This window comes from Peromyscus maniculatus, chromosome 23 (genome assembly GCF_049852395.1).
Source record: "Peromyscus maniculatus bairdii isolate BWxNUB_F1_BW_parent chromosome 23, HU_Pman_BW_mat_3.1, whole genome shotgun sequence".
NCBI lineage: Eukaryota > Metazoa > Chordata > Mammalia > Rodentia > Cricetidae > Peromyscus > Peromyscus maniculatus.
The window spans coordinates 8,643,616-8,671,207 of record NC_134874.1 but is presented as its reverse complement, the minus strand read 5'-3'; the positions used below and the strand labels follow the sequence as shown (position 1 = coordinate 8,671,207).

Below are 27,592 nucleotides of genomic sequence, written 5' to 3'. Positions count from 1 at the left end.
ATGCAGAAAAAGCAGCCCTTCCCCTTGCTGGGGCGGGTGTGAGGCTGCTGCTTCTCAGACTGTGGAAACGAAGGCAGGAGAGGCCACTCCCCGGTGGACCCCTTCCCCACTGTGCACGCCCGCTGAGCTAGAGCTCCCGCAGCGCCAGATCCAGTCTAGTGCCTCCCTGGTACGCTCTACTCATGGGACCCCAACAGGTGGTAGAGAGACAGCCGGCGCCTGTGAGCACCCACGGACCGATACAAAAGCTTTGTTTTTTTTTTTTTTTTACATTTTTATTTACTTTATGCCTCCCTGACCTGTAGCTGCACATGTTCCCAGGACGTAGGTCAGGAGACAACATGCGAGAGTTGAGTCTCTCCTCTCCTGGGGACTGAACTCAGGTCATCAGGTGTGGCAACAAACACCTTTACCCACTGAACCATCTTCCCAGTCCAGTCCTCCCTTTCCTACACTTTACACACGTGACCCTTTGCCTGTAATCCAAAGAGTCCAGCTAGTACGGAGGCAAATGGCTTCCTTTATCGGATATCGCCCATTTCCTTAAACTTCCTGGTCCCCAGAACCTGACGTCCTCCCAGTCTGATGAGCACCCACGTTCCCGGCTCCGACCTCCTCGACCTTTGCCCTCTTCCCTGACCTGTAATGCTCCTCCTGCCCCAGGGCCTTTGCACTTCCTGCTCTTGGATTCACTCCCCTCCCAAGCTCGGAGGCTTCCACGTGTCTGTGAAATTTCATCTAAACTGTCATCCTGTGTAAACCTCCCGTTATTCCCTGGTTGGTTAAGACTTCCTGTTACCCAGAACAAATTTAGAAAGGAACACTACACACAAATGGCTCAGATACTTAAGAAGAAAAAAAATGAAAAAAAAAAAAAAAAGCAAGAAAAAGAAAAAAAAATGACCAGGGGTTGGGGGGAGGTGTAGAAGAGCCAGGGGTTGGGGGGAGGTATATAAGAGCCCCTTGCTGCTTTTGCAGAGGACCTGGTTCAGTTCCCATCCCCCATCATGGCCTGCAACTCCAGTTCCAGGAGGGTCAGACACCATCTTCTGGCTTCCATGTGTACTGCATGCACATGGTACATAAATACATACATGCAGACAATACATAAAATGCTCAGATCCATGAAATAAAAATAAATAATAAAAATTTTAAAATGACAAGGGATCTTTTCTATAATTTTATAGTGTGGAATGTTGACCTCGAGCCAAAGCTACGGCTTTGAAGTAAGCCTTAACTTTTTTCATAAAGAGTCTTCACTTATGATAGGTTTGTATAAAACGGGTATTCTGCGGGTTAGGTTTTTGTCACCTTGACACAAGCTAGGATCACCGGGAAGAAGAAACTTCAACTGACAAACTGCCTGAAGACAAGTCCGTGGCACATTTTCTTGATCAATGAGTAATGTGTTAGGGCCTGCCCACTGTGGGTGGAGCCATCCACAGGCTGCTGGTCCTAGGTTCTATAAGAAAGCAGCCTGAGCAAGCCAGTCGGCAGCTCCACTCCATGGCCTCTGCATCAGCTCCTGCCTCCAGGTTCCTGCCCTGTCTGAGTTCCTGCCCTGACTTCCATCAGTGATGGAGTGTGACCTGAGAGTTGTAAGATGAAATAAACCCTTTCTTCCCCAAGGTGTTGTTGGTCGTGGAGTTTATCACAGCAACAGAAAGCCAACAGGACAGACATCCTAGGACAGGTGTAGTGGGTAGCCATTCCAGCTTGGATCTGGAAGTTCCAGAAAGCCAACAGGACAGACATCCTAGGACAGACATCCTAGGACAGGCATCCTTAATCAGGACCATTCAATCAAAAGTCAAAATAGTTAACGGGATAAGGAGCCTTGCCTGCCACTAAGCCTGATGCCCTTGGAACCCCCTCCCCCCACAGGGGAAGGACAGAATCTACTCTTGAAGGTTTTCCTCTGATCTCTACATGTGTGCTGGTCACACATATGTGCACCCTCCCAACAAAACAAACAACAAACAAACAAACAAAATAAATCTGTACATGTAGTTAGCTGGCAAAGAGCTAGCCTTAGAAGGATCATAAACAATAAATTCTAGAAACCACATAGAAGAATAAAAACCATCCCTAAAACAAACAGCACTCAGGACTGTAGATTCCAAAACACTTCCTACCCCTGCACCGGGTACTGGGGGTGGAACCAGGGCACCTGCCCATGACAGTCATAGACACCACCAGTGAGTTCTATCTTCAGGCTTCATTTGCTGCTGTTTTGTCTTTGGCTTTTCGTGTCGAGACAGGGGTCTTTGTAAGATGTTTACCTTGAACTCACTCTGTAGCCCTGGCAAGCCTTGAACTTGCCATCCTCCAGCCTCAGCCTCTCGAGTCTCTGGGGTTAAAGATGAACTGCCAAGCCTGGCTGTAAGCTTTCTTCTGATGGTCTGAGGTGTGGAGGTCACTGATCCTCTGTAAAGATGAGTGTCTTTCCATGAAGCTCTGGGGACTTTGACCTTCTTTCTTCCTTCCTCCTTTTTTTTTTTTTTTTTTTTTGGTAAGGCAGGGTTTCTCTGTGTAGCTCTGGCTGTCCTGGAACTTGCTATATAGACCAGGCTGGCCTCGAACTCACAGAGATCCGCCTGCCTCTGCCTCCTGAATGCTGGGATTAAAGGCATGTGCCACCACCGCCGCCGGGCGTCAATAGGCTTTTTACCTGCATAAATATCTATGCATTTTGCATGTCTGGTGTCTGAGGAGGCCAGAAGAGGGTGTCAGAGCCACCTGATTGGAGTTAGATGGTTGTGAGCCATTTATGTGGGTGCTGAGAATTGAACCCACGTCCTTTGGAAGAGCAACCAGTACTTTTAACCTCTGAGCCATCTCTCCATCCTTTTTGTTTGTTTTCTTTCTCTTTCTTTTTTTTCTCTTCTCTTCTCTCCTCTCCTCTCCTCTCCTCTTCTTTTCTTTCTTTCTTGAGACAGGATTTCACTGTGTAACCTGGGCTGGCCTACATCTCACAATGTAACACAGGGCAGTCTTGAACGGTGGTAATCCCCCTGCCTCAGTCTTCCAGGGTCTAGCATTCTAGACCCTGTACCACTGTGCTCCACTGGGATTTCTTTACCGGCAGCCATCAGAGCAACCGGAGGGGGTAAAGCCACAGAGGGTGTGGCCAACATGGTCTTCTGTCAACTCATTACCTCAAGTCCTTCATGCTCTTCTCTTCCCATGCTTTGGGCGCAAAGCGGAAGCCCACCCACCTGGAAGCAGTGTGTCCTGAGCTGGCTTTGCTGTGACCACCCAGCCTGGCCCGCGAGGGCCCTGGGATGCCTACCTTCTTGTGCACCATGGAGGAGCCGGAGCTGACAGTGCCTTCATCCTCCTGCATCAAGACGAGCTCGGGGCTGCTCTCATCCATGACCTCCTGCATGCTGTTCACACTGCTGCTCCGGCTGCCTGTGCTCACGGACACGCTGGGGATGGAGTGGATGCTGCCCAGGCTGTCCACCTCTCTGCTCAGGTTGCTTCCATGTTCGCTGTCCTGTAAAAATGGGCAGTGGCATTAAAACAAAAACAAAAACCAAACACCTGGAGATCTAGTGCCGACTCACTGACCGGGCCACTGAGTATACTCAATTCCGCAGCGGCGAGCTGCTTTTCTGTTGGTGTGCAAAGATCAACAAGTGTGTGTGTGTGTGTGTGTGTGTGTGTGTGTGTGTGTGTGTGTGCATTGTAGACAGAGGTCAACCCTGGGTGTTGTTCCTAAAGAGCTATCTACCTTGAATGTTGTGACAGGGTCTCTCACTGGTTGGATCTCACCAAGTAGGCTAGGCTGGCCTAGCCTGTCTCTGCCTCCCCAGAGCTGTGATTATAAGCAGGCACCATGACTGCTGGATTTTTTAAAATATGGGTTCTGGGGATGGAGTTTAGGTCCTTATACCTACACAGTAAGTGGACTTATCAACTCAGCCATCTCCCCAGTTCCTCACATATCATTTTTTTTTTTAATGGAAGATCTTTGGGGACACGCTACTATGACCGGACATCTTATATTCACTTCTGTACCTCCCCCAGGGCCACTCTGTTTATGAAAGACTTGAAATGCTACCATTCCAGGGATTCCCCTGCTACACATGACCGTGACACTATGGGATTGTTCCCAGGATGTGTCATGAGTCCAGGTGGGCTTTTCAGGAATACCAATGTCCTCCAGAGAGACATTGCTGGCCACCAAACTGATGATCTCTACAATATTCGAAGTTGTCACCTGAAACTGGAGTGTGGTGGAGAGGGTCTTTAGAGGGGACAAGCAGTATGCTCCCCTGCAGGCTATTAGTGAGTAACTGCATATGAGGCAGGGGTAGGAATTGTACCGTCAGAGGTAGGTAATTAAATTCTGCCTCCCCAATGCATGTCTGCCATGCTTTCCTCTGTGATCTCATGAAAAATATCTATTAGATAATACTGGTATGCATGTCTACTGGGCCAAAGACTAACAGCGGGCTGGGGTGAAACAGTGTGGATATAGCAGTTAGTCATCACAGAAGAGGCTCTTCCCCCACAAGATTAAATGTCACTAAGTCAATCTAGGTACAGATAAGCCTTGTTTTCCAACCTCACTCTACACAAACGAACTCAGTAAATTGCTATGTAGACGTGAGAATACAAACATTCACTTAGTCATGCAAAATGGTAGGCAATACACCACTTTTTCATTTTTTTTGTTTTGAAGACAGGGTCTCAGTATGTAGCCAGGGCTGGCCTGGAACTCGATCTGTAGACCAGGCTAGCCTTGAATGCACAGAGATCAGCCTGCTTCTGCCTCCCTAGTGCTGGGATTAAAGATGTCTGCTTCCACGTCATATTCCATATTGGAGATGCCAGAGCCGTAAGATACCTGCTGAGGAGAGCTGCTATCAGGGAGTGGAACCAGCTCAAGAGAAAGAAGTGTGTTGTAGTCAACAAAGCTGAACAGAGATGGAGATATGAAGAGCTTCTTGACATCAGACATGGAGATGCAGAGTTTGGAGTTTGCCCAGCTGGTTTTTGTCTTGCTTTGGTCCAGTATTTCCTCACTATGCTCCCTTCCCTATGTTTTGGAATGGTAATGTATATCCAGTGCCATTATATGTTGGAAGTATGTGATCTCATTTTTGATTTTACAGGGAATTACAGTTAAGAGATTGCCATGACTCTCAGAAGAGATTTTGAACTTTAGACTTTTAAATAAGTTTGAGACTGTTACGGACTATGGGGACTTTTGAACTTGGACTGAATGCATTTTTGGATTATGATATGGCTACAAGTCTTTGGGGGCCAGGGAGTGGACCATGGCGGTTTGAAAGAAAATGGCACCCAAAGGGAGTGGGGACTATTAGGAGAGGTAGCCTTGTTGGAGTAGGTGTGGTCTAGTTGGGGGAAGTGTGTCACTGAGGAGGTGGGCTTTGAGGTCTCATATGCTCTGGCCACGCCCAGTGAGACAGTTCATTTCCTGCTGCTTTTGGATCAAGATGTGATGACTCTCACTTCCAGCACTGTGTCTGCCTGCATGCTGCCATGCTTCCCACCATGATGATAATGGACTAAACCTCTGAATTGTGAGTGAGCCACCCCAGTTAAATGTTTTCCTTTATAGGAGTTGCCAGGGTCATGGTGTCTCTTCTCAGCAACAGAAACCCTGACTAAGACAGGGTGGGGTGGGGGGAAGGTCCTGAAAGAGCTGGAGGGGGAACAAGGGCTGAATGCGACTGGAAGGCTTTGTACGTGTGTGTGAAATTCTCAAATAAAAATAGATTTAAAATTTTGGGCTGTGCCCATTCATGAATGTCTATCCCATCCCACTATACCCTCACTCCTACCAAGCACTGTGCCCTGCCTGGAGCTGTATCCATACCAGTGGATGCCCACACGCTCCAGAAGAGAATTTAACATCGCCGCTGCTGTTGTTGCTGTTATAGCAGTGGCGGCCACCGCTGCTACTGTTTCCGGGATTGCCATTTCATAATTGGCTACTACAGCTAGCACAGTGGAGACCCTGGCAGCAAAAGTAGCTACCACAGTTAGTTAATCTTCCATTCTATTGGGCATGGTAAATTTAATTCAATAGTTATATACCTTTCGATTGGCTTTGAAAATTATAAATTTATAAACTCAAGTTCCATTTGCTTTTGGGATACCATCTTACAAGGACTCCAAATTGCAGTAAGCCTCGTCAAGGAAGGGAATGGCTCAGTTGCCTTTAGCCTACTGGCTATAGGTGGGATAGGACCTCTGTTGGTCTTTTCTGTGTCGAACACACAGATTGCAAGCCCAGTGCCACTTTGAGATCTTTGGCAGCAGTGAACTTTGCAGCTCACACATGATTGAGCCTGTATGATAATGGGTACTACTCACTATACCCTCACTCCTACCCAGCACTGTGTCCTGCCCCCCATACTGGGGCTGGACCCCCAGCACTTTTCACAGTCTACCTTAAGCAAGAGTTGCTGCACTTGTGTCCCTATTACCCCGAGTGTTTCTTAGGGGAGAGAGCACCCATTCTGTTCCCATCCTCCAAAATGTTTTCCCTGTACCAACTCGGGAAGCTGAAATCAGGGGGACCTACTTCTTCTTCTTCCTGTGACTCATTCAAGGGTCCGTTTCGAGTCTCCTGGAAGAGGATTTTCTTCATTTTTCTGTATTGCAGGTTGTCCAACTCTCGGACAGCATCTTTTGTCCTCTGTATGAGGTCAATGAGGACCCGTGGTGGCCGCTCCCTCCGAATGAAGTCGTGCTGATTGACAGGGGAGGAAAACACTGATGGTGAGTAAGCCTTATCTTTATGAGCGATGTATACACATAAACAGACAGGGAAGAGGGAACAGGTTCACGGACCTTAGAAATAAATGTGATCTTGAGGCTGGTGTCCCTCAAGGGGACTCCCCCTTACAAAGAGATAACAATGCTTCTACAATCTGTCCCAAGCTCCTCTTTGCAGACTCAGCTCTGGAGTCTCCACAAGATTTCTTTTTTGTTTGTTTTTGTTTTGTTAAGCAGGGCAGTGCACAATTTTTAATGCCAGCACTAGGAGGCAGAGGTGAGGGGATCTCTGTCTACACAGTGAGTTCCAGGCCAGCCAGAGATACATCATGAGACCTTGTCTAAAAGACTTTCTCTTTTTAATTATATATATTTATGGTATACAATGTGATGCTTTGGTGCAAATGACGAAGTAACAGAAGGCAGTTACCACACCATCATTTCCCATTCTCGTGTCTGTAGCAAAGGTGCCTAAAACCCACTGCCGTCAAAATTTGCATGGCATCTACAGTTTTCAGGTCAGACCTTAGGTCTCACTACTATTCATTATACTGCGGAAGTAAAACACTGGGCCCAATACTTCAACCTCCCCAATTCTCTTCTACATATTCATTTGTATGTGTGTACACACATGTGTGTCCAGGTCAGAGGACAACCCGTTAGAGTCGGGTCTCTCCTGGGAACTGAACTCAGGTCTTCAGTCTTGGTGACAAGCCCCTTCCCCTACTGAGCCCTCTCATCAGCCCTAATTCTCATTTCCATCCCTGAAACCATCTTTCTACTTGTTTCCTATATCTTTGATTTTTAAAAAAGTGTGTCAATTCTACTTGTATACAATGCTGTTTGGGGCCTTCCTTTGTATGTCTGGTTTCTCTGACTTGTAGAATGCTGCCTAGATTCATCCGTGTTATCACATACCATAGGTTCTCTCTCTCTCTCCCATCTTCTCTCCTCCTTTAATTGAGACAGGGTCTAATGTGGCCCAGGCTGGCCTTGAACTCACTATGTAGTCCTCTGATCTCCTGCCTCCACCTCCCAAATGTTGAGCTTACAGGCTTTGGTACCATGTCTGGCTGGGAACTCCTATTCCCAGGGTGAAAACGATTGTATTGTGTTTGTGTTTCTGTGTGTGTGTGTGTGTGTGTGTGTGTGTGTGTGTGTGTGTGTGTGTGTGTGATCACAGCTTCCCTTATCTTTTGTCCCACTATTGGACATGTGGGATTGTTTCCAACACCTTGGTTGCTACAGGTAGTGCTATAGTAATTATGGGATGCAGACATCTTTACAAGATAATGAATTCCATTTCTTTTAGATGTGAACCTGGAGGAGGGAATGTTGGATCAGATACAGTCCTTTGTTGTTATAGTTGTTTCTTATTTTCTGGGGGAAATGGTACACTGATTTCCATAATAGTCACATCAATTAATAAGCATTCCCTTTGCTCTGGGGTGATGCTATTCCCTAAGATTTACTTTATCATAAATATAATATAATAAAAACCACTAGAACTTAGGGCTGTAGTGACGTCTTAGTGGCTGGGAGTATTGGCTACTGTTGTAGAGGACCTGAGTTCAGTTCCCAGCACCCACATGGTGGTCCACAACTGTCTGTAACTCCAGTTCCAGGGATCTAATGCCCTCTTCTGGCTTCTGTGGGTACTGCATGTGCATAGCGCACATACGTACATGGAGGCACCACACACATAAAATAAAATAAATAAAATCCTTAAAAAACTAGTGACAAGAACCTTAAGTAACAAAGACAGATTTGTCCCTTCCAAAGCTGAGGTGGGACGAGGTCTATACCCGGCCACAATTCTCCTGGCCTTCTACCTCTCACCAGCTTTTGGAGAACAGACTTGTGCATATTTTGCCTTCTCTTTTTTTCAGACACAGCATGAAGAAGACCGCATGGCTCACTCACTGGTCATACAGTTTGGATAAAAACATGGCAGCGGTGCAGTCCATCAGAGGCCAGGGTTCCTTCGAGGGCTGCCCTCCACTAGAGGGCCGGACAGGCAGAAGCAAAGGACCAGGGACCTGCACCCACCCCAGCTGCTATTGGTAGCAAGCAGCAGCCCAGCACACGCAGGCAGAAGCCTCTGAGGTTTCTTTTGTAGATCAAAAGGAAGACGTGTAAGGAAAAAAACAAAAAACAAACAAACAACAACAACAACAACAACAACAACAAAAACCCAAAAAACAAAAAACAAAAAACACAGGTGTTTTGGCTTTAGCCCTGTGTCCTTCCTGGTCTGGAATCAGGATTGAGTCCTGGGGCTGGGGCTGTCATTTTCCACCTAAGAAGATGGAGGCCACGAGCTGTGGAGAAAGCGGATAGAGAGGCTGGGCCTCAGAGTGACATTGCTGAGTCACACACTACTTTGGGTTGGGAGGGACACCCCTGTTCTCGACATTCGAGACCTCATACTAGGAGAGGACTCAGCCCTCCCCTGTGCACACCTTCTGAAACGTGGAAGTACTCAACGCCCAAGTATATCTCTCTGCCTCCTGGCGAAAGCCTGCTGCCCTGGGTTCCTGCTTTTATTCCAGACCCAGTCCTTTCTTCTCGTCCTCCTAGCCAGTGCACAGAACACTCTAGAGGATGGCTGGCCCTGGTCCTGCCGCTGCCACACCTGTGTTGTGCTCATATTCCTTGCCTGCACCCCCACACCCCTGTTGCTCTCTGCACCCCTGCAGTCGAAAGGTCCAGACCCCTTTAAGAGAATAATCTGGGGCTGGAGAGATGGCTCAGAGGTTAAGAGCACTGACTGCTCTTCCAGAGGTCATGAGTTCAATTCCCAGCAACCACATGGTGGCTCACAACCATCTGTAATGAGATCTGGTGCCCTCTTCTGGCCTGCAGGCATATATGCTGTATACATAATAAATAAATAAATTAAAAAAAAAAAAAAAGAGAGAATAATCTGTAAACCATGGGTGGCTCATGCTTGTAATCCTAGCACTTGGGAGGCAGAGGCAGGAAGAGCCTGGTCTACAGAGTGAGTCCCTGGCCAGGCAAAGCTCTATATCGAGACCCTGTGTCAAACAACAACAAAATAATAACTTTATTGTTCTTTACAATGTTTAACTACTCAAATAATATAGAAAAAAATGCTTAAAGGAAAATAAACGAATTCCAATTTCCATCATCCAGAAGAAAATATTGTAAAATTATAGGATGTCAACTTAGGTCTTAACAATTCCCCCCACCCCAGAACAAAGACTTTTAATAAAAAAAATTTCAAATGGGAACCATATCATGGATTCTAATTTAAGTATAATCTACAAAGCTAAAGATATACTTGAATTTAACAGAATTAGAAGAGAATGAAATAAAATAATTGCTTCATTTTAGTTATAATTTTTTTCACTGCCAGTGTTATCTATTCCTAAACCTCCCTTTAAAATTAAGGAGAAAAAAAAATAAAATAAATGAGAGCCATGAATTTGAGAGAAAGCCCTGGAAGTGGGGTGGGGTGGTATGGGGGGGGGGGTTGGAAGGAGGGAAGGGAAGAGGGAAAGTTATGTAATCATATTTTAATTCCAAAAATTAAAAAAATATGAAAAAACCTGGGTACAAATGTGATCCTCAATAAGTAAATAAATCAATAAGTAAATAGATTTAATTAAATTAAGGAGAGGGCTGGCGAGATGGCTCAGTGGGTATAGGTGATTGCCACCAAGACCGATGGTGACCTGAGTGTGACAGCTGGACCCACACGGTGGAAGGGGAACGGAGAGCAGGTGACATGTGTGCGGGACACACATGCTCATGTGCACACATACGCTCTCTCTAAATAAATATGTCAATGCAACACAACTTCTCAAAAAATGAAGAGAAGATATCATACAAGGCTTAAGAGAGCGGGTCACCTGTATCAAAACACTATGTTTGAATCTGAAAAATAGGAAAATTAATGCACGGGTAACTTCCTGGCCTTAGTTTTTCTCAGGTTGCCTTTGTTTATTTCGTCAGTGTTTATCACGTCACATTGAGGTTTTTAAACATTTCAATAATTTTTGCCTTAGTTCTATATTTAGTCAATGCAAAAGTGACATTTTAATGTCAGGAAGAAAATATGAAGGAAAGAAGGGTTATTGAAAAATATTCAGGAATACGTAGATAGCCAGCTGGAGGAAAAAGTGAGATTCTTACCTCGTGCCTTTTCAAAATTCATGCAAGGCAGTCTTCAGTACAGAGGAGGCTGAAGGCCTCTTGAATAGCAGTTGCGCCAGAATTTTTACTTTTGCTCAGGACTGCTTTGGCTATCAGTGGTCTTTTCTGGTTCCATCTGAATTTCAGGATTTTTTTTTCCCTATTTTTGTGGAGAATGCCTAGGTACTTTGATTGGGATTTCATTGAATCTGTCCATCATTTTGATAGGATGGTCATTTTCACAATATTAATTCTACCAACCCATGAACATGGGAAGTCTTTCCATTTTCCAGTGTCTTTCTTAATCTCTTTCTTCAGAGATTTGAAGTTTTCTTTCTTTTTTTCCTTTATTTTATGTGTAGGGGACTGAGTCACAGACAGTTGTGAGCCACCATGTGGATGCTGGGGATCAACCCAGGTCCTCTAGAAGAGCAGCCAGTGCTCTTTTTTTGTTTTGATTTTTCAAGACAGAGTTTCTCTGTGTGGTCCTGGTTGTCCTGGAACTCACTCTGTAGCCCAGGCTGGCCTCGAACTCAGAAATCCACCTGACTCTGCCTCCAGAGTGCTGGGATTAAAGACGTGAGCCACCGTGCCCAGCTCCTGCGGATCCTGCTCTTAACTGCTGAGCCATCTCTAGTCCTGAGAGCTGAAGTTTTCATTATCAAGGTCTTTTACATCCTTGGTTAGGTTTATTCAAAAATCCTTTTCCAATGTTATTTTAAAGAGAAGTGTACCCGTGCCCTCTTTCTCAGCCTGTCTGCTGTTAGTAGATAGAAATGCCTACTGATTTCTAACGTTGATGGAGGGACCAGCAAAGGTCCCAGTCCAGGCACAAGAAACCTTCTTTGAGATGATTGGTCAGGGCAGGCTAAGTGATGCCCCAAACAATATAGATTATAGGTGTAGCCTAGGTTGCCTCTCAAGGGTTGAGGTAACCTTGTCTCTCAAGGGTAGACCTCTATTGCTGAAGAAACCACACACTCAGGACACAGGAATCCTGTGATTTGAGCTGGAACTGACCTGATTGTCTCTGTCCTGTGTCCTAGCTCCCGTGGTTCCAGAAATTACTGTGTAAGCCGCCAAGGGAGGGAAACAATTAAACAACCTTACCCAGCTCTAACACCTATGAACCATGACAATTACCAGCGTGGCAGGGTATTACACCTTTATGGTGTAAGAAGTGGTGCTCACATGTCGGTGGCAACCGAGAGTTGTCTAATTGGACTCAAAGGAGGGACACATCATAGCCTGTCGCTAGAAACCTGGCCATAGTCCTGAGGCTGATGAAGCCATGGACCTTAGAACAGAATCTGCTGCCGACACTTTGCCAGATCAGCCTAACTCCTTACCACATTCTAAATCTTATCTTTATACCCCCAGATAAATGCGGCTACCATCCCTCATCAGAGAAGCCTCTCTTAACTATAAATGGAGACCAACACAGAAAAGCACGACTGGACACATGCAGACGTCAATAGATATGGGAAGCCCAGCCCCAACATGTACATCCACACCACAGCTCCTGCAGCCATGGCTCAGGGAATACCATGGAGGAGGGGGTGGGAAGATTGTGAGAGTCAGAATCACGAGGTCGGCTGTGAATCAATCAGGCTGCAGAAACATGACCAGAACAATGGCAATAGCGATGGACATGCAACCATGGAAGAGAGACATTTGTCACGAGGTCTCACCCCTGCACAAAGAACTACAGGCCACAGTTGACTGCTGGGAAAGGAGACTTAGACTCTCCCAGGGATGAGCCCATTCGTGGTTGTCGAATGCAGAATAATCAGCCTGGAAACTACACCACCAACAAAAATGGACTCTGCAGGGTGTGTTTTTATATATTTGTGTACATAAAAGGCTATCAACTTGAGATTGGGGAACACGAGAGGGGTTGGAGGGAAGGAAACTGGGAGGATATAGAGAAAGTGATGGAATTACTTTTATTTCAATTAAAAACAATGTAATTTTAAAAAGAATGCTGGCCAGGCGGTGGTGGCACACGCCTTTAATCCCAACACTCGGGAGGCAGAGGCAGGCGGATCTCTGTGAGTTCGAGGCCAGCCTGGGCTACCAAGTGAGTTTCAGGAAAGGCGCAAAGTTACACAGAGAAACCCTGTCTCGAAAAACCAAAAAAAAAAAAAAAAAAAAAAAAAAAGCTAAAGTAAAAGTAAGAAAGATGTCTGCAAGACTCATTATACACGAGTAAGGGAGAAAATCAACAGCAGACAGACAAATGGCAAAGATCACAGAGAGGCCCTAGAAACAGCATTGCAGCTTAGGGAAGAGACTTCTCCAAGTGATGAGAAATAAAACTTAAAACTACAGCCAGAGGGGCGGGTGAGTGAGTGAGTGTGTGTGTGTGTGTGTGTGTGTGTGTGCAGCTCTGTTGGCACAGTGCTGGCCTTACAGGGGTGAGGCCCTGGCTTTGACCTCCAGCACTGCTCAAAACCTCCAAACCAAATGAAAACAACCCCAATGAAGTTGAAAAAAATTCTATAAAAAAATCCAGAACAAAAAGACAAAAACACCCAAACCACAACCAGAAACATTTTTTTTTTAAAAAAAATCACTCTAAGCTGTGCAATTCATATGCTCACAAATGGTCTGTGAGGGGGTAAACTCCAGGGCGATCTGGTGGTATGCATTCCAACCTAAGATCTGCCTTCTCCTTCCTGAGGGCTGTCATACCTGTTGATGCTCACTGTGGGGCAGGGTGTAAGGAGGTGTAAGTGCACAGCTCCCACTTTCCCAGCATGCATCAGGCCCTGGGATCAATACTCTTTGTGTAGCTGCTTCCTCCTAGATTAAAGCCTTCCAAGCTTGTTTACAGAAAGGTAGAACAGCAGCGTGTTCTAAGCAGAGATGAAACACTCCATCCTACAGGGAAGCTCCTTAAGCTCAGGAAGGAAACAACTCAAAAGCTTCAGGAAGTCCCTAAAACTGACCAGATTCATTAGGCTTTCCCTCCCGAAGCATATATAAACAGTAAGGACAGCTGAGGGTCACTCTCAGACCAGCTGAGATACCTGCTGAGTTGCCTGCTGGCTGTGCAGTATGCTCTAGATGTCCAGCTTTGGTGAGCTGTCACTTGTGCTGGGGTGGGCTTTGGTGATGCAGCTGTCTTGGAGTCATTTCTGCTCCTGTCAGTAGCCCCTCACCCATATTCCTGTAGCCCAGCAAAACTCACAGTTCACCACGTTGGACTTTGGTCTGTCCTCAGATCCTAATCTGCAGTGAGCAGACTGCTGTTCAGGTCTTCACAGGAGTAGTGTCACACAAAAATCCCCAGTACTGGGAAAACATTATTTTGTGTGTCAATGTGTGTGTGTGTGTGTGTGTGTGTGTGTGTGTGTGTGTGTGTGTGTTATGTGTGTGAGCACAGGTGTGGAGGATGTTGGGTGTCTTGCTCCACCACTCCCTGTATTATTCCTTTGAGGCAGCATCTCTCACTAAACATGGAGCCAGGTTGGTGGCCAGAAAGCATTAGCATCCTTCCTGTCTCTGCCCCCCAACAACACTGAGGATACAGGTTCATGTAGGTGCTGGGATCAGAACTCAGGTCCTGATGCTTAAGTGCTCTTACCACAGGGTCATCTCCCCAGCCAAAAATGTATTTATTTTTATTTCATATGTGTGAACTTTTACAACTTATTTTGTGTTGGGGTGTTTGCCTGCCAGCATACAGTCTGTGCCCTACATTTGTGTGCAGCGCCTGCAGAGGCCACAAGGGGGCACTGGAGCCCCTGGAACTGGAGCCACAGATGGCTGTGAGCGTCATGTGGATGGTGGGAACTGAACTCGGTCCTCTACAAGAACAACCAGCACTCTGACCTGCTGAGCCATTTCTCCAGGCCCACAGTGGCCACTGTTTTAGGCCTGACACATTTGAGGAATACAACCCTTCTGGGTCTTTCTCATAAACAAACCAACAAACCAAACTGCACGGAAGAGGATCCATTCTCAGGAGGAAATGAGCAACAGGACTAATAAACATACACACATAAAAGGGTAGAGGTCTGCATTATCCTATGCCAGGCAGGAAATGTTTACACCATGATGGATTCCCATCCACTACACGCCTGCTGATGGACCACAGCATCATCACATAAAACCAACATACATACACAAGCAAAGAGAGGCTCAGGACTGTGAGGTTCAAATCAAACCAATTCATTAAAGAAAAGGTCAGGAGTCAAAGAAAAGAAAAGGAAAATATCACAGAATGGAAACTTTCTGCTGCTGTTGGAGACAGGCTCCCATGCAGCCAAGGCTGGCAGGAACCACTGATGCTCCTGCCTCTACCTCCAGAGCTGGGCGTGATGACAGCATGCTCCAGTTAACACCAGTGCTGGGGAAGTGGAGGCAGGAGGATCCCAAGATCAGCCTGGGCATGTGGTGAGATCACAGGCCTGCCACCATGGCCTCTTGAGTACAGTTATGGGACACTCTTGCAGTTCATCTGTATGACCCACGTATCTGGTTTTAGACGGTCACCCTACATCCTCACTGCCTGGATTTGTCACCAACCTAACTGAGGTTGGCGGAGTGGGCATCCGTGATGTTGGCAGATCATCGTGAGAGCTCACTCGAGTTCAGTCAGAAAAACCCCGAATGGCAAGCAGAGCGGGGAGGAGAAAGTGACTGGACTCAGGCAACACAGAGGGGCGGGGAGGAAAACACTACCCACAGGGGTGGGCTGGGGGAACGGCAGGAAGGATGCTGATCCTGACAACCTTGCCATTTTTTATGCCTATTTCCATCATTGGGTTGTAACCAGGGAGCACGCCATACGCCAGTGTATCACAGTGCTCAGCCATGGGGTAACTCTTTGCCCTGTGGCCAGACCTCATGGCCCCTCCCCAGATGGAAACGGGAAAAGTTACCCGTAACAGTTCCACCGCGGCTGGTCTTTCCTGAGGTATCTTTTGCAAGCAGTAATCGACGAATCTCCTGAAGGAGTCGGTCCTGTGTGAGTGAACACATCAAGGAGAGCAGTCAGGGGCTGAGGGACACAGCATACAGAAGGCAAAGTGCGTGGGAGAGAACACTTGGAACTTGGGACTCTGTGTGTGTGTGTGTGTGTGTGTGTGTGTGTGTGTGTGTGTGTGTGTGTGTGTGTAGAGGCCACAGGCTGACATGAAGTGTCTCTTACAGTCACTCTCCACCTTAGATGTTTGAGGCAGGGTCTCTCCCTGAACCTGGAGCTCACTGATTTGGTTAGACTGGCTGGGCAGTGAGCCCCAGACATTCCTCCCTCTCCATCTCCCCAAATTGGGATTTGGGGGCCCAGCTTTTGCATTGGTTCTGGAGACATAACTGATAGCCTCTTGCATGCACAGCCAAGACTTTGCTGACTGGGCCATCTCCCAGCCAGGAGATTCCTTTTCATAAGACATTTTGAAATATCAGGAGACCTGGATCATTTTCAAGTTATGGCATTGAAAATTAATTCCTTTGGATAATGAGGTGGACACAGTCCCAAGCTAGTCAACGCAGTCATACACACAAGCAAGGATAGGTCAAATCACATAACAGATCAGAAAATACAAACACTATACTTATGTGTAACACTTTAATATGCGTTCCCCCCCTCAAAGGTAACACCATTCCTAACGTCCAGTCTGCATTCTTCATTACCACTCTGCTAACCCCTCTGCCATCCACAACCTCTAAGGAATAGAAACGAAAGCCCATCGGGACAGGGGACCTGGAAACACACTTTCTGAATAAAACTAAGTCCTCTCTTGGAGACTTCTTTGGGTCCACTCTGGTTAGATGGCCCATTCTCTGTAACTCTTGTGGCCTCAGTAGTTACAAATATGCCATGGTTTTGGGCCAACAACAACACATCTTCTGAATAGAGGGTAATGTGTTCTGTCCCAGCCCGTTCGGATAGACACAGAGACAAACAATGACACCAGCCAGGGCATCTCACAGCTGCTAAAAACTTCAGATGAGATGTGATGAGCAGGACCTGAGGGATGAGGTGTGGGAGGGAGGTGGGGGCATGTTCGTGCATGCGTGCGTGCGTGCGTGTATACAAAGGTACACTGTTTGTGGGGCATCCATTCTTACAATTGCTGTGATGGAAGAATGCAATGGTATTTTAAGGCAGATCTATAAAATGTACTTGCATGAGAATGTCAGGCACCCACAGGGAGTTTCTTGGTGATGTCTTACCATTCCCTGGACTGTAGCGTGGGGGAGTCATTCTGGGCGATGTGGTAGAGGGCGCTCATGGCGTTCATGTTGAAGAGGGGGGGCTTCCGCTCCGCTGGAAGAGGAAGCAGGCACAGTGAGGCATTCTCCAAAGAAGTAAGGTCGGTAGCAAAATCAGGACTATCCATCAACGAGACACCATTCTCCTGTTGTAGTCTTAGGGCCAGCTCAAAGGAGCCATTGCTGGCCGCTGGTCACTCACTGTCCACTGGAAGGCTCCCAGCAGAACCCGTTTCGGAATAGTGGGAGAAAATGACCTTATTTTTTCATAGGTTCTGCATAGATTGTGGTTGGCCTGTTTTTCAATGACAAGGTGTGAATATGTGTGTGTATTTTAATTAAAAAAATACATATTCATTAAATAAAATCAGAAAGCAAAGAAAAGTAGAACAAAAATATATTATTATGGAATGGAGGGGCTGGAGGGATGGCTCAGCGGTTAAGAGCACTGTCTGCTCTTACAGAGGACCCAGGTTTCAGCACCTGTAAGGTGGCTCACAACCATCCATTAACTCTAGCCCCAGGGGAGCTGGCGCCCTCTTCTGGGCATGCATGCACACAGTGTGGTAAAGACAATACAGGCAAAAAATTCATACATGTAAAATAAATAAATCTCTTTTTAAAAGAAAAAAAATATTATTGTGGAGTGGGACATACATTTAATTATTTATTTACAGCCAGGGTCTTTCTCAGCCCAGAGGCCAGTCTGTTTAAATAGCGAGTTCCAGTATAGCCAAGGATACATAGTGAGACCTTGTCTCCAAAATAAATAGACACATAAATAAAATGTTTAAAAAAAAAAAAAAAGAAAAGAAGGCGATGATGTGGAGGGACTTGTTAGTCTTTTAAAAAATATTTACTCCTTCATGGTCTCATAGTACGCTTTGATGACAGTCCTTGGTGGGTCTTTGCTGACCGGTGTCTGCAGATACCTCTGGGATGGTCCACTAGAATCCTGCAAGGATTTCTTCTCTCCCTTTCCTGCCCCTCTTTCTCCCCCACCCTTCTCTCTCCAGGGTCTCCAGCATAGCCCCAGTTGGTTGGCTCCTCCCGCCCCCCGAGCTGAGATCACACATGTACACCACCACGCTGCAGCAGTTTACAGCATCAAGCAGAAACTGGTAGAAGCTGGTCGAAACTGGCCGATGGTGTGTGAACTGGTCTGAGCCGGAGCAGTGTGGACAAAGGTTTCAAGCACAGGGAAGAGACAGAAGTGTTTTCGGGCTGTTTTTCAGGAAGTGGACTCAAGGGGTTTCTAGATCATGGTCTTCTGGTGATGTCAAATTCTAAAAACCACACGGAAACTGGGAACTCCTGTGGACACAAGCGCCTTCCCACTCCTGCTAGCCCTAAGTTCAGACCACTGAGCAGCGTCTGCAGACCTCCATGAGCTTGTCCTATCCCGAGAAGAACATGGGCCTCGGTCCCCGCTCTCCAGCCATCAAGAACAGCCATTTCACATGGATGTTTCCAGTCCAGATTTTAACCTTATCAGGAGGCTAATTCTTTTAAACAATGTTTTAATTAATTAATTTTTTTTTTTTTTTTAAAGAGATGAGGTCTTGCTATGTTGCTCAGGCTGGTCTGAAATTCCTGGGCTCAACGGTTCTCTTGTTTGTCTCTTGTGTAGCTGAGAACATGTGTGCTCCTGTCTCAGCTCTGGCTAATTCTTCACAATCCTGTTGTGGCTTGAATATGAAATGCCCCCACAGGCTCATGAATGGATGAAAAAAGAGAAATCAAAAGGAAAAGAAAGGACATGGCTGCTCCTAGGTGTGGTGGAGGGAAAAGTTTATGGTAGATAAAAGAGAGAATATAAGCCGGGCGGCGGCGGCGGCAGCAGCAGCAGCAGCGCACACCTTTAATCCCAGCACTTGGGAGGCAGAAGCAGGTGGAGGTCCAGGACAGGCTCCAAAGCTACAGAGAAACCCTGTCTCAAAAAAAAAAAAAAAAAAAAAAACAAACCGAGAGAGAGAGAGAGAGAGAGAGAGAGAGAGAGAGAGAGAGAGAGAGAGAAACAGAGAGAGACAGAGACAGACAGAGAGAGAGAACATAGGCAGCAACAGGGACATTTGGGAGAGTCGAGTGGACATGACCATGACGGGCTGGGTCATGTGTGGGGAAGGGAAGGGGGAGGGGGAGAGAGGGGAGCCAGGTGCAGCAGCCAAGAACTCCAAAGGTACAAAAAGAGCAGGTAGCCAAAATGTCTAGATTATAGGAAGAGCCCCTGGGGGAAGGGCAGCCTAACCCCTGGGCTGGAGAATTCGGGGTAGAGGGTGGGGTATGCCAGCCATACCCCAGAGTGGGTAGGGACTGAGGGATGCTGGGAGAACCTTGAGGCCAGGTCCGCTTTGGTATGTTAAGTGGCATACTTGAACACTGGGTCCCTCAGTTTTGGTGCTCCTGTTCTAGAAGTCTGTGGAGTCTCCTGGAGGCAGACCCTCACTGGAAGAAGTGAGTCATGGAGGGAAGGTCTTGGGATGTTTGTAGCCCTGCCCCACCCACTCCCTGTCAGTCAGCTCAAACAATGTAACCAGCTGACTTAAGTGCTCTTGGCCACGCCTTCCCTGACGGGGAGGGACTGTATCCCCGCAAACTGTGAGTGCTAAACAACCCTTCCTCGCTTACAATGTTTCTTGTCAGGTATTTGGTCACAGCAGTGAGAAAAGTCACTTTGTTTTTGCAGTAATTGAAAGCATGTTTATTAAGGGCTTCTGCCATGTGACCGATCACTGCCTCAGAGAAGCCCCCTGTGACTTTTGTCACTGCGGACTTGATCTGTGCTGCTTCTTCTGGCCATACATTACAACTCTCATTATCTTGTAAGTGTCCCTTACTAAGTGTCTAAACCTCACAGGGGCAGTGACCATGCTCACGATGGTCATTTTGTTCTTTACCGTCGGGTGCTGAAGACTCACCTTGGGAGGCAGTCCCCACAAAACCTGCTAAGTAAGTTAATAAAGGGCAACTTAATGCAAAGAACTGTATCCACAAAGAATCTTTGTGTGGGCTGCTGAGATGGCTCAGCATCCAAGGTGATTGCTGCTGAAACTGAGGAGCTGAGTTTGATCCCTGGGTCTAGATGGTGGAAGAACAGAAATGACTCTGGCAAGCTGCTTTCTAACCTCCACTTACATGCCAAAGCACCCACATGCACTTCCTCCACCCCCCACAGACAGAGAAATAAATATTTATTATCTATATAGAATTATTAAAAAATGTTTTAAAAGGATCTATGTGTAACAAACGGGCACGTAGAAATGATGAAAAGAGACCGAGGTCTTGGGGCTCACATCAAATACCATGTGATGGGCTCACCCTAAGAGGGGTAAGGTCACTCTCGTTCCCAAAAAAATGCACACTGATTCAAGCTATGCAGAGGAACAGTGATTTGCATGGGAGAAGCAGTGAACAGGGGACCAGATGGAGAACACAGAAGTTTAGAAAGAGGATGTGGGAGCTGGGGATGTAGACCAGTCCATAGAGTGCTTGATTACCATGCAGGGGGTTCAATCCCTACAATGCACAAACCAGGTGTGGGGGAGCATGTCTGTAACCCTAGCACTCGGAGTGAACACAGGAGGATCAGAAATTCAAGGTCATCCTATGTTCGATAGTCATTTCAAGGCTTCTCTTCTGATTCTGTCTCAGAAGAGAAACTCGAAACCAAAACTCAGCATTAGTGTAGAGACAGCAGCAACTCAGACTTGAAGTTGGGGGCCCAGGACAAGCAAAGCAAAGTGTCTGGGAACAAGCCTTAACAGCCAGCCCTTAGATGGTGGGGGAAACCACCACAGTAGAGAAACCAGAGCCTGGGGCCGTGCTCCAAACACTGGATTGGAAAGGTCTGGTCTACGTTTGAATTCTTTACTGGAAGAACTCCCCTTGAGCCAGCTGAGCCTGGTGCCCAAGGCTGTAATCTCAGCACTGGGTAGGCTAAAGCAAGAAGATCTCAAGTTCTAGAACAGCCTGGGCTGCACAGGAAGACTGTCTCCAAGGAAGCAAGCAAGCAACACCAGCCTCACAGCCACAGTGACAGGGCTTGTCACCGAGACAGGACGCCGCAGAGCAAAGGCCAGAGCCAGCCAGCCGCCCACTTCTGTGTAAGGAGGTGTTTTCCACGGGTGTTTCCCGTTCCGGTGGGGAAGGTACAAGCAGTGCAGACACACACGGCGGGGCCTGCGGAGTCTAAACATCCATCATCTGGTCCTTCGTAGGGAGTTCATCATGGCATGGGAGGGGCACAGCACGGGGCCTGGGTCTGTACACAGTGCAAAGTAAGGACTGCTGGGACCGGTGACAAGGACCCGTGCGCGAGTCCTTATTTGTGTGTGTGTGTGTGTGTGTGTGTGTGTGTGTGCGCACACACACGCGTGTGGGTCTCTGTGTTTGCATAGTGTTCACAAGTGTGTGGGTGTGTGTCCGTCCGCGTGTCTGGCATACGTGTGTTTTTGTGGGTAGTGGGCATGTGAGTAGATGTGTATATTTCCTATGTGTGTATGTATATCTGCATACGTGTAGGTGCACAGGTGTGTGCATGCAGGTGGAGGGCAGAAGATGGTTTCCTTGATCGTGCTCCATAGGGCCTCTCAATTGAACCCAGAGCTTGTTGATTCGGCTAGTCTAGCTAGCCAGTTTGCTCCAGAGGTCGCCTGCTGCTTCCTCCTGAGCTCTGGGGTTAGTGTGTGTGTGTGTGTGTGTGTGTGTGTGTGTGTGTGTGTGTATGTTCTTGTTTACCTGACAGACAATGGTCACATCTTGGCGGATGCACCATCTATGCCAACCAAGATCAATCTTTAAGGAGGTCAGTTGAGTGGGTCGTTGCTAACAGATCTGCCTGGATGTGCTAACTTGGAGCCAGTGGGCTGTACTCTATTTGAGAAAGAGGCCAAAGGCACCCCACTCTTAGATCAATGCTTTTTGTAAGTCAAGGTTTTCCTATGAACACATATGGCTGGCAGCCCTGGCTGAAAGGGAACACTAACTGCCATGAGTTGCTTAGTTCCTATCCCACATCTGGCACTCACTGCCTCAGGCATGGCACAGACACCATTCATCATGCCCACCGGAGCCTGGCAGCTAAGTGTACCCTCCTAAGGGACAGCTAGGCTCAGTACTGAAATGGGTGACAGAGTAGTGGTCAGCCCTGACCCCAGGAGCCTCCCAACTGCTGGGACGTGTGCACACCACCGTGCTCGATGTGTGTGTGTGTGTGTCTAGGTGTGCAAACAGATGCCAAGTGAGTGCAGTGCCTGCTGAGGCCAGAAGAGCACATGGGATCCCCTGGAGCTGGAGTTACGGATGGGTGTGAGCTGCCCAAGGTGAGTGCTGGGAACAGAATTCAGATCCTCTGTGAGGTAACAAGTGGCCTTAGCCTCTCTCTGAGCCATCTCTCCAACCCCATGACTTAAATTTTTTGATTTATAAACTGTGTGGATATGTGACCTCATTGAAAAAAATTAAGCAAATACTAATCTTCCCCCTTGAATCACTTTCTTTTCACTAATCTCTCTTTGATGAAAAGTGACAGACAGGTCACACATCTAAGTTTTTCTGTTGGAAGATGTGGATAAAGTGCTGGGTACAGCAAGAGTGTCCCAGGTCTCCTCGACAGGACAAACTTCTCAGGAATTCTGACAGGGTCCATGTGGAGACCAGGAAAGAAGAATTTAAATTAAAGGAGATATAAATCTTAAAAACTAGACAAAGAATTTTTTTAAATGTAGTTTTAAATTTCTAGATAAGGCGGATTAAACCTGGGCCAGGTTACCCTGGCTTGGAAAGGCCCCTTCTCTCCTCAGGCCCATATCTAACGAACAGTGATGGCAGCTTACACTATGGAAACACGCGAAGGCTACCCTGGTCCCTTCCCTCCAGCATCAGATCGGTTTGTTAAGTTTATTGGCAGGTATAACTGTGGGACAGACGTCATTTAAAGACAAGCCAAAGTTCAAACATGCAATCAGGAAAACCAATGTATTTTTAGGTAGTTTTAGGTTATAAATATTTGGGGGACAACTTTAAAGGTGTGTGTGTGTGTGTGTGTGTGTGTGTGTGTGTGTGTGTGTGTGTGTGTGTATGTGTGCGTGTGTGTGTGTGTGTGTGTGTGTGTGCGCGTGTGCGTGTGCGTGTTACCCAAGGAGGCCAAAAGATGGCGTCAAATACTCTTGGATCTGGAGTGACAGGTGGTTGTGAGCCACCCAGTGTGGGTGCTGGGAACTGATTCAGGTCCTCTGAAGATTAGCAAGTGCTCTTATCTCCAGTCCCTGGGGGACAACTGTCATGGTAGTGCATCCTTTACTGTGAAGTTTCCTTCAAGGCTCCACTGTCAGGTCAAAACCAACGTTAAAGGCATATATTCGATGTCTTCTAATATTTCCCCTATATGGTCGGGAATATGAAGCAAAGCAGTGGGGGTTATTGGTATGCGATGTCACACAGAGTAAGGGGTGGTTCTCAAATATTAGCAATTACTGGCTTGTTTTTCATGGAGGCACAGCAGAGAAGGGACAGTCTTCTGGGGCGTACCAGAGCATGGGAAATATCTACAAAAAATTCACATTGCCTGGCCGGTGCACAGCCGCCAATCACTGAGTGAGTTCTAGACAAGCTAACCGATGAGCAGGATGAGGACCAGTTTGCAGAGATCCAGTGAAAACGACTCTTCACTCACCCAGTTCTATACAGGTGATGCCGAGTGACCAGATGTCCACTTTCCCATCGTACTGTCCTTCGTCCATGGCTAAGATCACCTCTGGGGCCATCCTGCCAAACACAACGTGCAGAACTCAAGTTGTCAGTAGAAACAAAATTTCCCATTATAAAACTACTCGATACAGTAGATTTAAGGGCATTCAAAAGTATTTCTAAGGTTATTTGAAAGTTGTTGTTTTTTTTTTTCTCTTTTGTTTTCCGGGAACCAAACCACGGTCCTCTGTAAGAACAGCAAGTGCTTCCAACTACTCAACCATTTCTCCAGCCCCGGCTTAAAGTTCTCAGCATTTGTTGTGGTAGTTTTTTTTTTTTTTTTGTGGAAACCATGGAACGAAACCAGCCTTGACAACCAGCAGAGGCACAGATAAGGAAAACGCGGTCCAGGTACATGATGGAGGTGCCTGTGATGGGGTGGTCTGAATGAGCGTGGCCCCCATAGGCTCATATACTTGATTTCGTGCTCCCACTGGTGGAACTGTTTGGGAAGGATTAGAAGGTGCCGCCTTGCTGGAGGAGGTGTGTCAGTGGGGCTGGGCTTTGAGGTTTCAAATGGCTCCTGCCATTCCCGGTGTCTCTCTCTCTTTCTGCCTCATGGTTATGCCTTAAGATGTGAGCTCTCAACTGCTCTTGCTACCAGGCTTGCCTGCCTCCTGCCACGCTCCCTGCCCTGACAGCCACAGACTCTAACTCTCTGAAATTAAAGCCCCAAATTAAACACTTTTTTTTTTTAATAAGTCGACTCGATCATGGCATTTTATCACAGCAATAAAAAGGAACTAAGATGTAGGATGCAACAGGGGATCATCATGTTACGTGAAGTAAGCCAGACTTAGAAAGATAAATCTAGGAGAGGAGGAGGGAGGGAGGGGGGAGGAGAGCAGAAAGGGAACTATTGGGGTGGGGGAGTCAGTGGGGTGGCAGAATTGGAGGACACCGGGCTGAATGTGAACCAAGTACAAAACATGACTGTGATGTGAGAGAATATCACACAACCTATTCTTCCGTACAGCAGCTAAAAAATTAATTAAAAAAAAAAATTGAAGATCCCCTTTGGTGATTTCTAGGAACTACTACATGATTTTCAACACATCCCGGCTCTACCCTTTGCTCTCCATTTGCTCTTGAGTCTGTTGCTCATTCATGGTCTATCTGTTTCTTCATCTAAAAAATGGAGAGACCTGTCATAGGGACCTCAGGCAGATACGTAAACGCTTAGTGTGTTGTGAGCACAGACAAATGAATTACTCTAAAAGACATGAAAAATATCCGGAGGGACAGCATAAAGGACCGCGATCTGTGCTTCCAAAGACATTGTGATTTACAGACCCAAACAGGTAAAGGTGGGCAGCATGTGTGACCCCCAGAAGGGAGAGGCTCTCGGCCTTCAGTTTGCTTTGGTTGGTGCTACGGTCTATTCCACGTCGGCAGTGGCTTTGTAAATCCTATCTTACCATGAGGTCAAAGGTCAAACAGCAGCGGCTCTTAGCGGGTTTTTCCAGAATGTGTCTTTTTCAAAGCTACAGTAACATGACGGGTGTATCTGTGAACGTTTAAAGGGGATCTGGAGCAGAATGTGGGGGACAACTCCAAGTCAGAATGACGTCAAAGTGGATGAAGTGTCAGAGAGCTCGATAGAGCTGGGAGCTTGGATTTCTTCCATCCTGGCTTGGTAGCCAGCCAGAGGGCTGTAAAGAAGATCCCTTGTCCTGAACACGCTGCCTCCGGGGAGCAGTTCAAAAGAGATCTCCAGTGAAACCTTAGACAGAGCTAGCCCAGCAAATCGATAACACACAAAGGAGACCCAAAGCCAGCTGCACCATTTGAGCAATTTCAGGTCACTCTGTTTGGTTAGTGAGGTCTCTAACCTTCTCAAATGAAATCTGATTGGGGAACATTGAAACATTGGGAACACAGTTTTTTTTTTTTTTTTAAATAGAGTCTCTCTCTCTATGTAACCCTGGCTGTCCTGGAACTCACTGTGTAGACTGGTTGAACTCACAGAGACCCATCTGCCTTTGCCTCCTGAGTGCTGAGATTAAAGGTGTGCAACACTCCTGGCTGGGAACACACCACTGAGAGACAAAACAAGGTTAGGCCTGGTGATGCAGGCTTGCTTGTATGCTCAGCTCCATGGTAGCTTGAGGCAGGAGGATTGCATATTCAAGAGCAGCCTGGGACAGAGAATGAATATGAGGAAAATCTGAACCAATTAGTGAGGCAGTGTTTCCAAACAAAGGAGCTGCGGTATAGCTCAGTGGTTGAACACTTGCCCAGCACGCTCCAGGTCCTGGGTTCAATTCCTACCACTGCAGAAACAGCAAGGCCCATGCCAAGCGTCCCTCCTGCTCACACTTGTATATTTTAAGCCTGCTTCGTATCTTCTATGTCTACGCACCAGTAAGGTGTCCCCACGAAGGAGTTGGCAGGAGAAGCCATGGAGGCGGATCCAAAGTCAGCCAGCTTCACCTGCCCGGGTTCTGTGAGGAGGATATTTCCAGCTTTAATGTCCCTGCAGGAGAGAGAGAGGGGAGGATTCGAGAGTTAAGGTCTCGATTCTGACTATGCAGGAGGCCAGAGCATGCAATTAGCAAGATAAAAAGTTTCTTAAACACACAAGCATACTTTTCTCAGCGGTCACTGCGTGTTGTAAGGGAGCCCGCATTCCTGGGCGGTCACTGGAAGGACTTCCAGGAGGAGCTGTCTTCAGAGGGAGGGGTGGAGCAAGGGAAAGAGGTAGCCATGCCAGTCAAGGAGAGCTCCGAGTTGGCGACCCTTACAAAGCGTGTTCTTCAATGCTCTATCCCCCCGACCGCCAACATTCCTCGTGCGTGCGGGGAAAGTTGGCGCCACTCGGAACTGCCTGCTGCTTTCCCCTTTCCAAAGCTGTCTGACATGCCTGCGTGGCCGCCCTGGCGGGGGCTCCTCAGCTGGACACATACCTGTTCTGTCTTGCCCGAGACCCTTTCTCTCTGCCTTTAACTGTAACTGCCCCTCTAAGGCATGGGAGGGGACAGGCTATAGAAAAGGTGTTATTTAAGAAATAACACTGTACAGTACAAAGAAGACCCTGGAAGATCAAAACAGACAAGGATTAGGGGTTAGGAACTTGCATTTCAGTATTGCAATGGCGGGTTGTGGCTGGTTTGCTATTAAAGATGTTTGATATTTGATGCGGTGAAACGTTAGGGGAAAAAAATAGCATTTGAAAATTCAGAATGAGAGGATGATGTGGCTGTCCCCTTATTTTTCTTAAGGTATGAATGATGTGTAATGAGGACTGGGACACCCGAACAGCAAGTTGATAATGGGAAGAGACAGCTGAAAAAGTGGAGAGAAGGTGATAGGCTTAAACGCTTCCAAAAGTCCCCTCGAAATGACAGGTTCCCTCCTCCGCGGCGACACCGGGCAGAGGGACTGCAAACAAAGGTACTGTCTGTTCTCTCCCAACAGAAGGGCTCAGAGACAAAACGTCCCTCAAAGCAATACAAAGTTGAGATGAACGGTATTCATGTTGTTTGAAGACTGGGCCCCACATAGCTCAGGCTGGTCTCGAACTCTTTATGTAGCTGAGGTTGGCTTTGGACTTCTAATTCTCTGCCTCTATTTCACAGGTACTGAGATTATATGCCTATGCCGCTGTACCTGGCTATGGACTCTTTAAAAACAATTGGTTTTTTTTTTTTTTTTTTTTTTTTTTTTTTTTAGACTGGTTTTCTCTTTGTCCTGGAGTTCACTGTAT

General features: G+C 47.0%; 1 protein-coding gene across 2 annotated transcripts in view; it reads right to left on the bottom strand.

Moving 5' to 3' along the window:
* Taok3 (TAO kinase 3) overlaps positions 1 to 27,592 on the bottom strand; it is a 179,133-nt gene that overhangs the window by 45,412 nt on the left and 106,129 nt on the right. For both annotated transcript variants that reach the window (XM_015997445.3, XM_006970814.4), the window contains exons 9-14: positions 26,249 to 26,362; positions 23,813 to 23,904; positions 17,101 to 17,194; positions 15,804 to 15,885; positions 6,563 to 6,730; positions 3,293 to 3,499 (exon numbers count right to left, since the gene is read on the bottom strand). In XM_015997445.3, the coding sequence (XP_015852931.1) occupies positions 3,293 to 3,499; positions 6,563 to 6,730; positions 15,804 to 15,885; positions 17,101 to 17,194; positions 23,813 to 23,904; positions 26,249 to 26,362 (757 nt within the window). The remainder of the gene's footprint in view (positions 1 to 3,292; positions 3,500 to 6,562; positions 6,731 to 15,803; positions 15,886 to 17,100; positions 17,195 to 23,812; positions 23,905 to 26,248; positions 26,363 to 27,592) is intronic.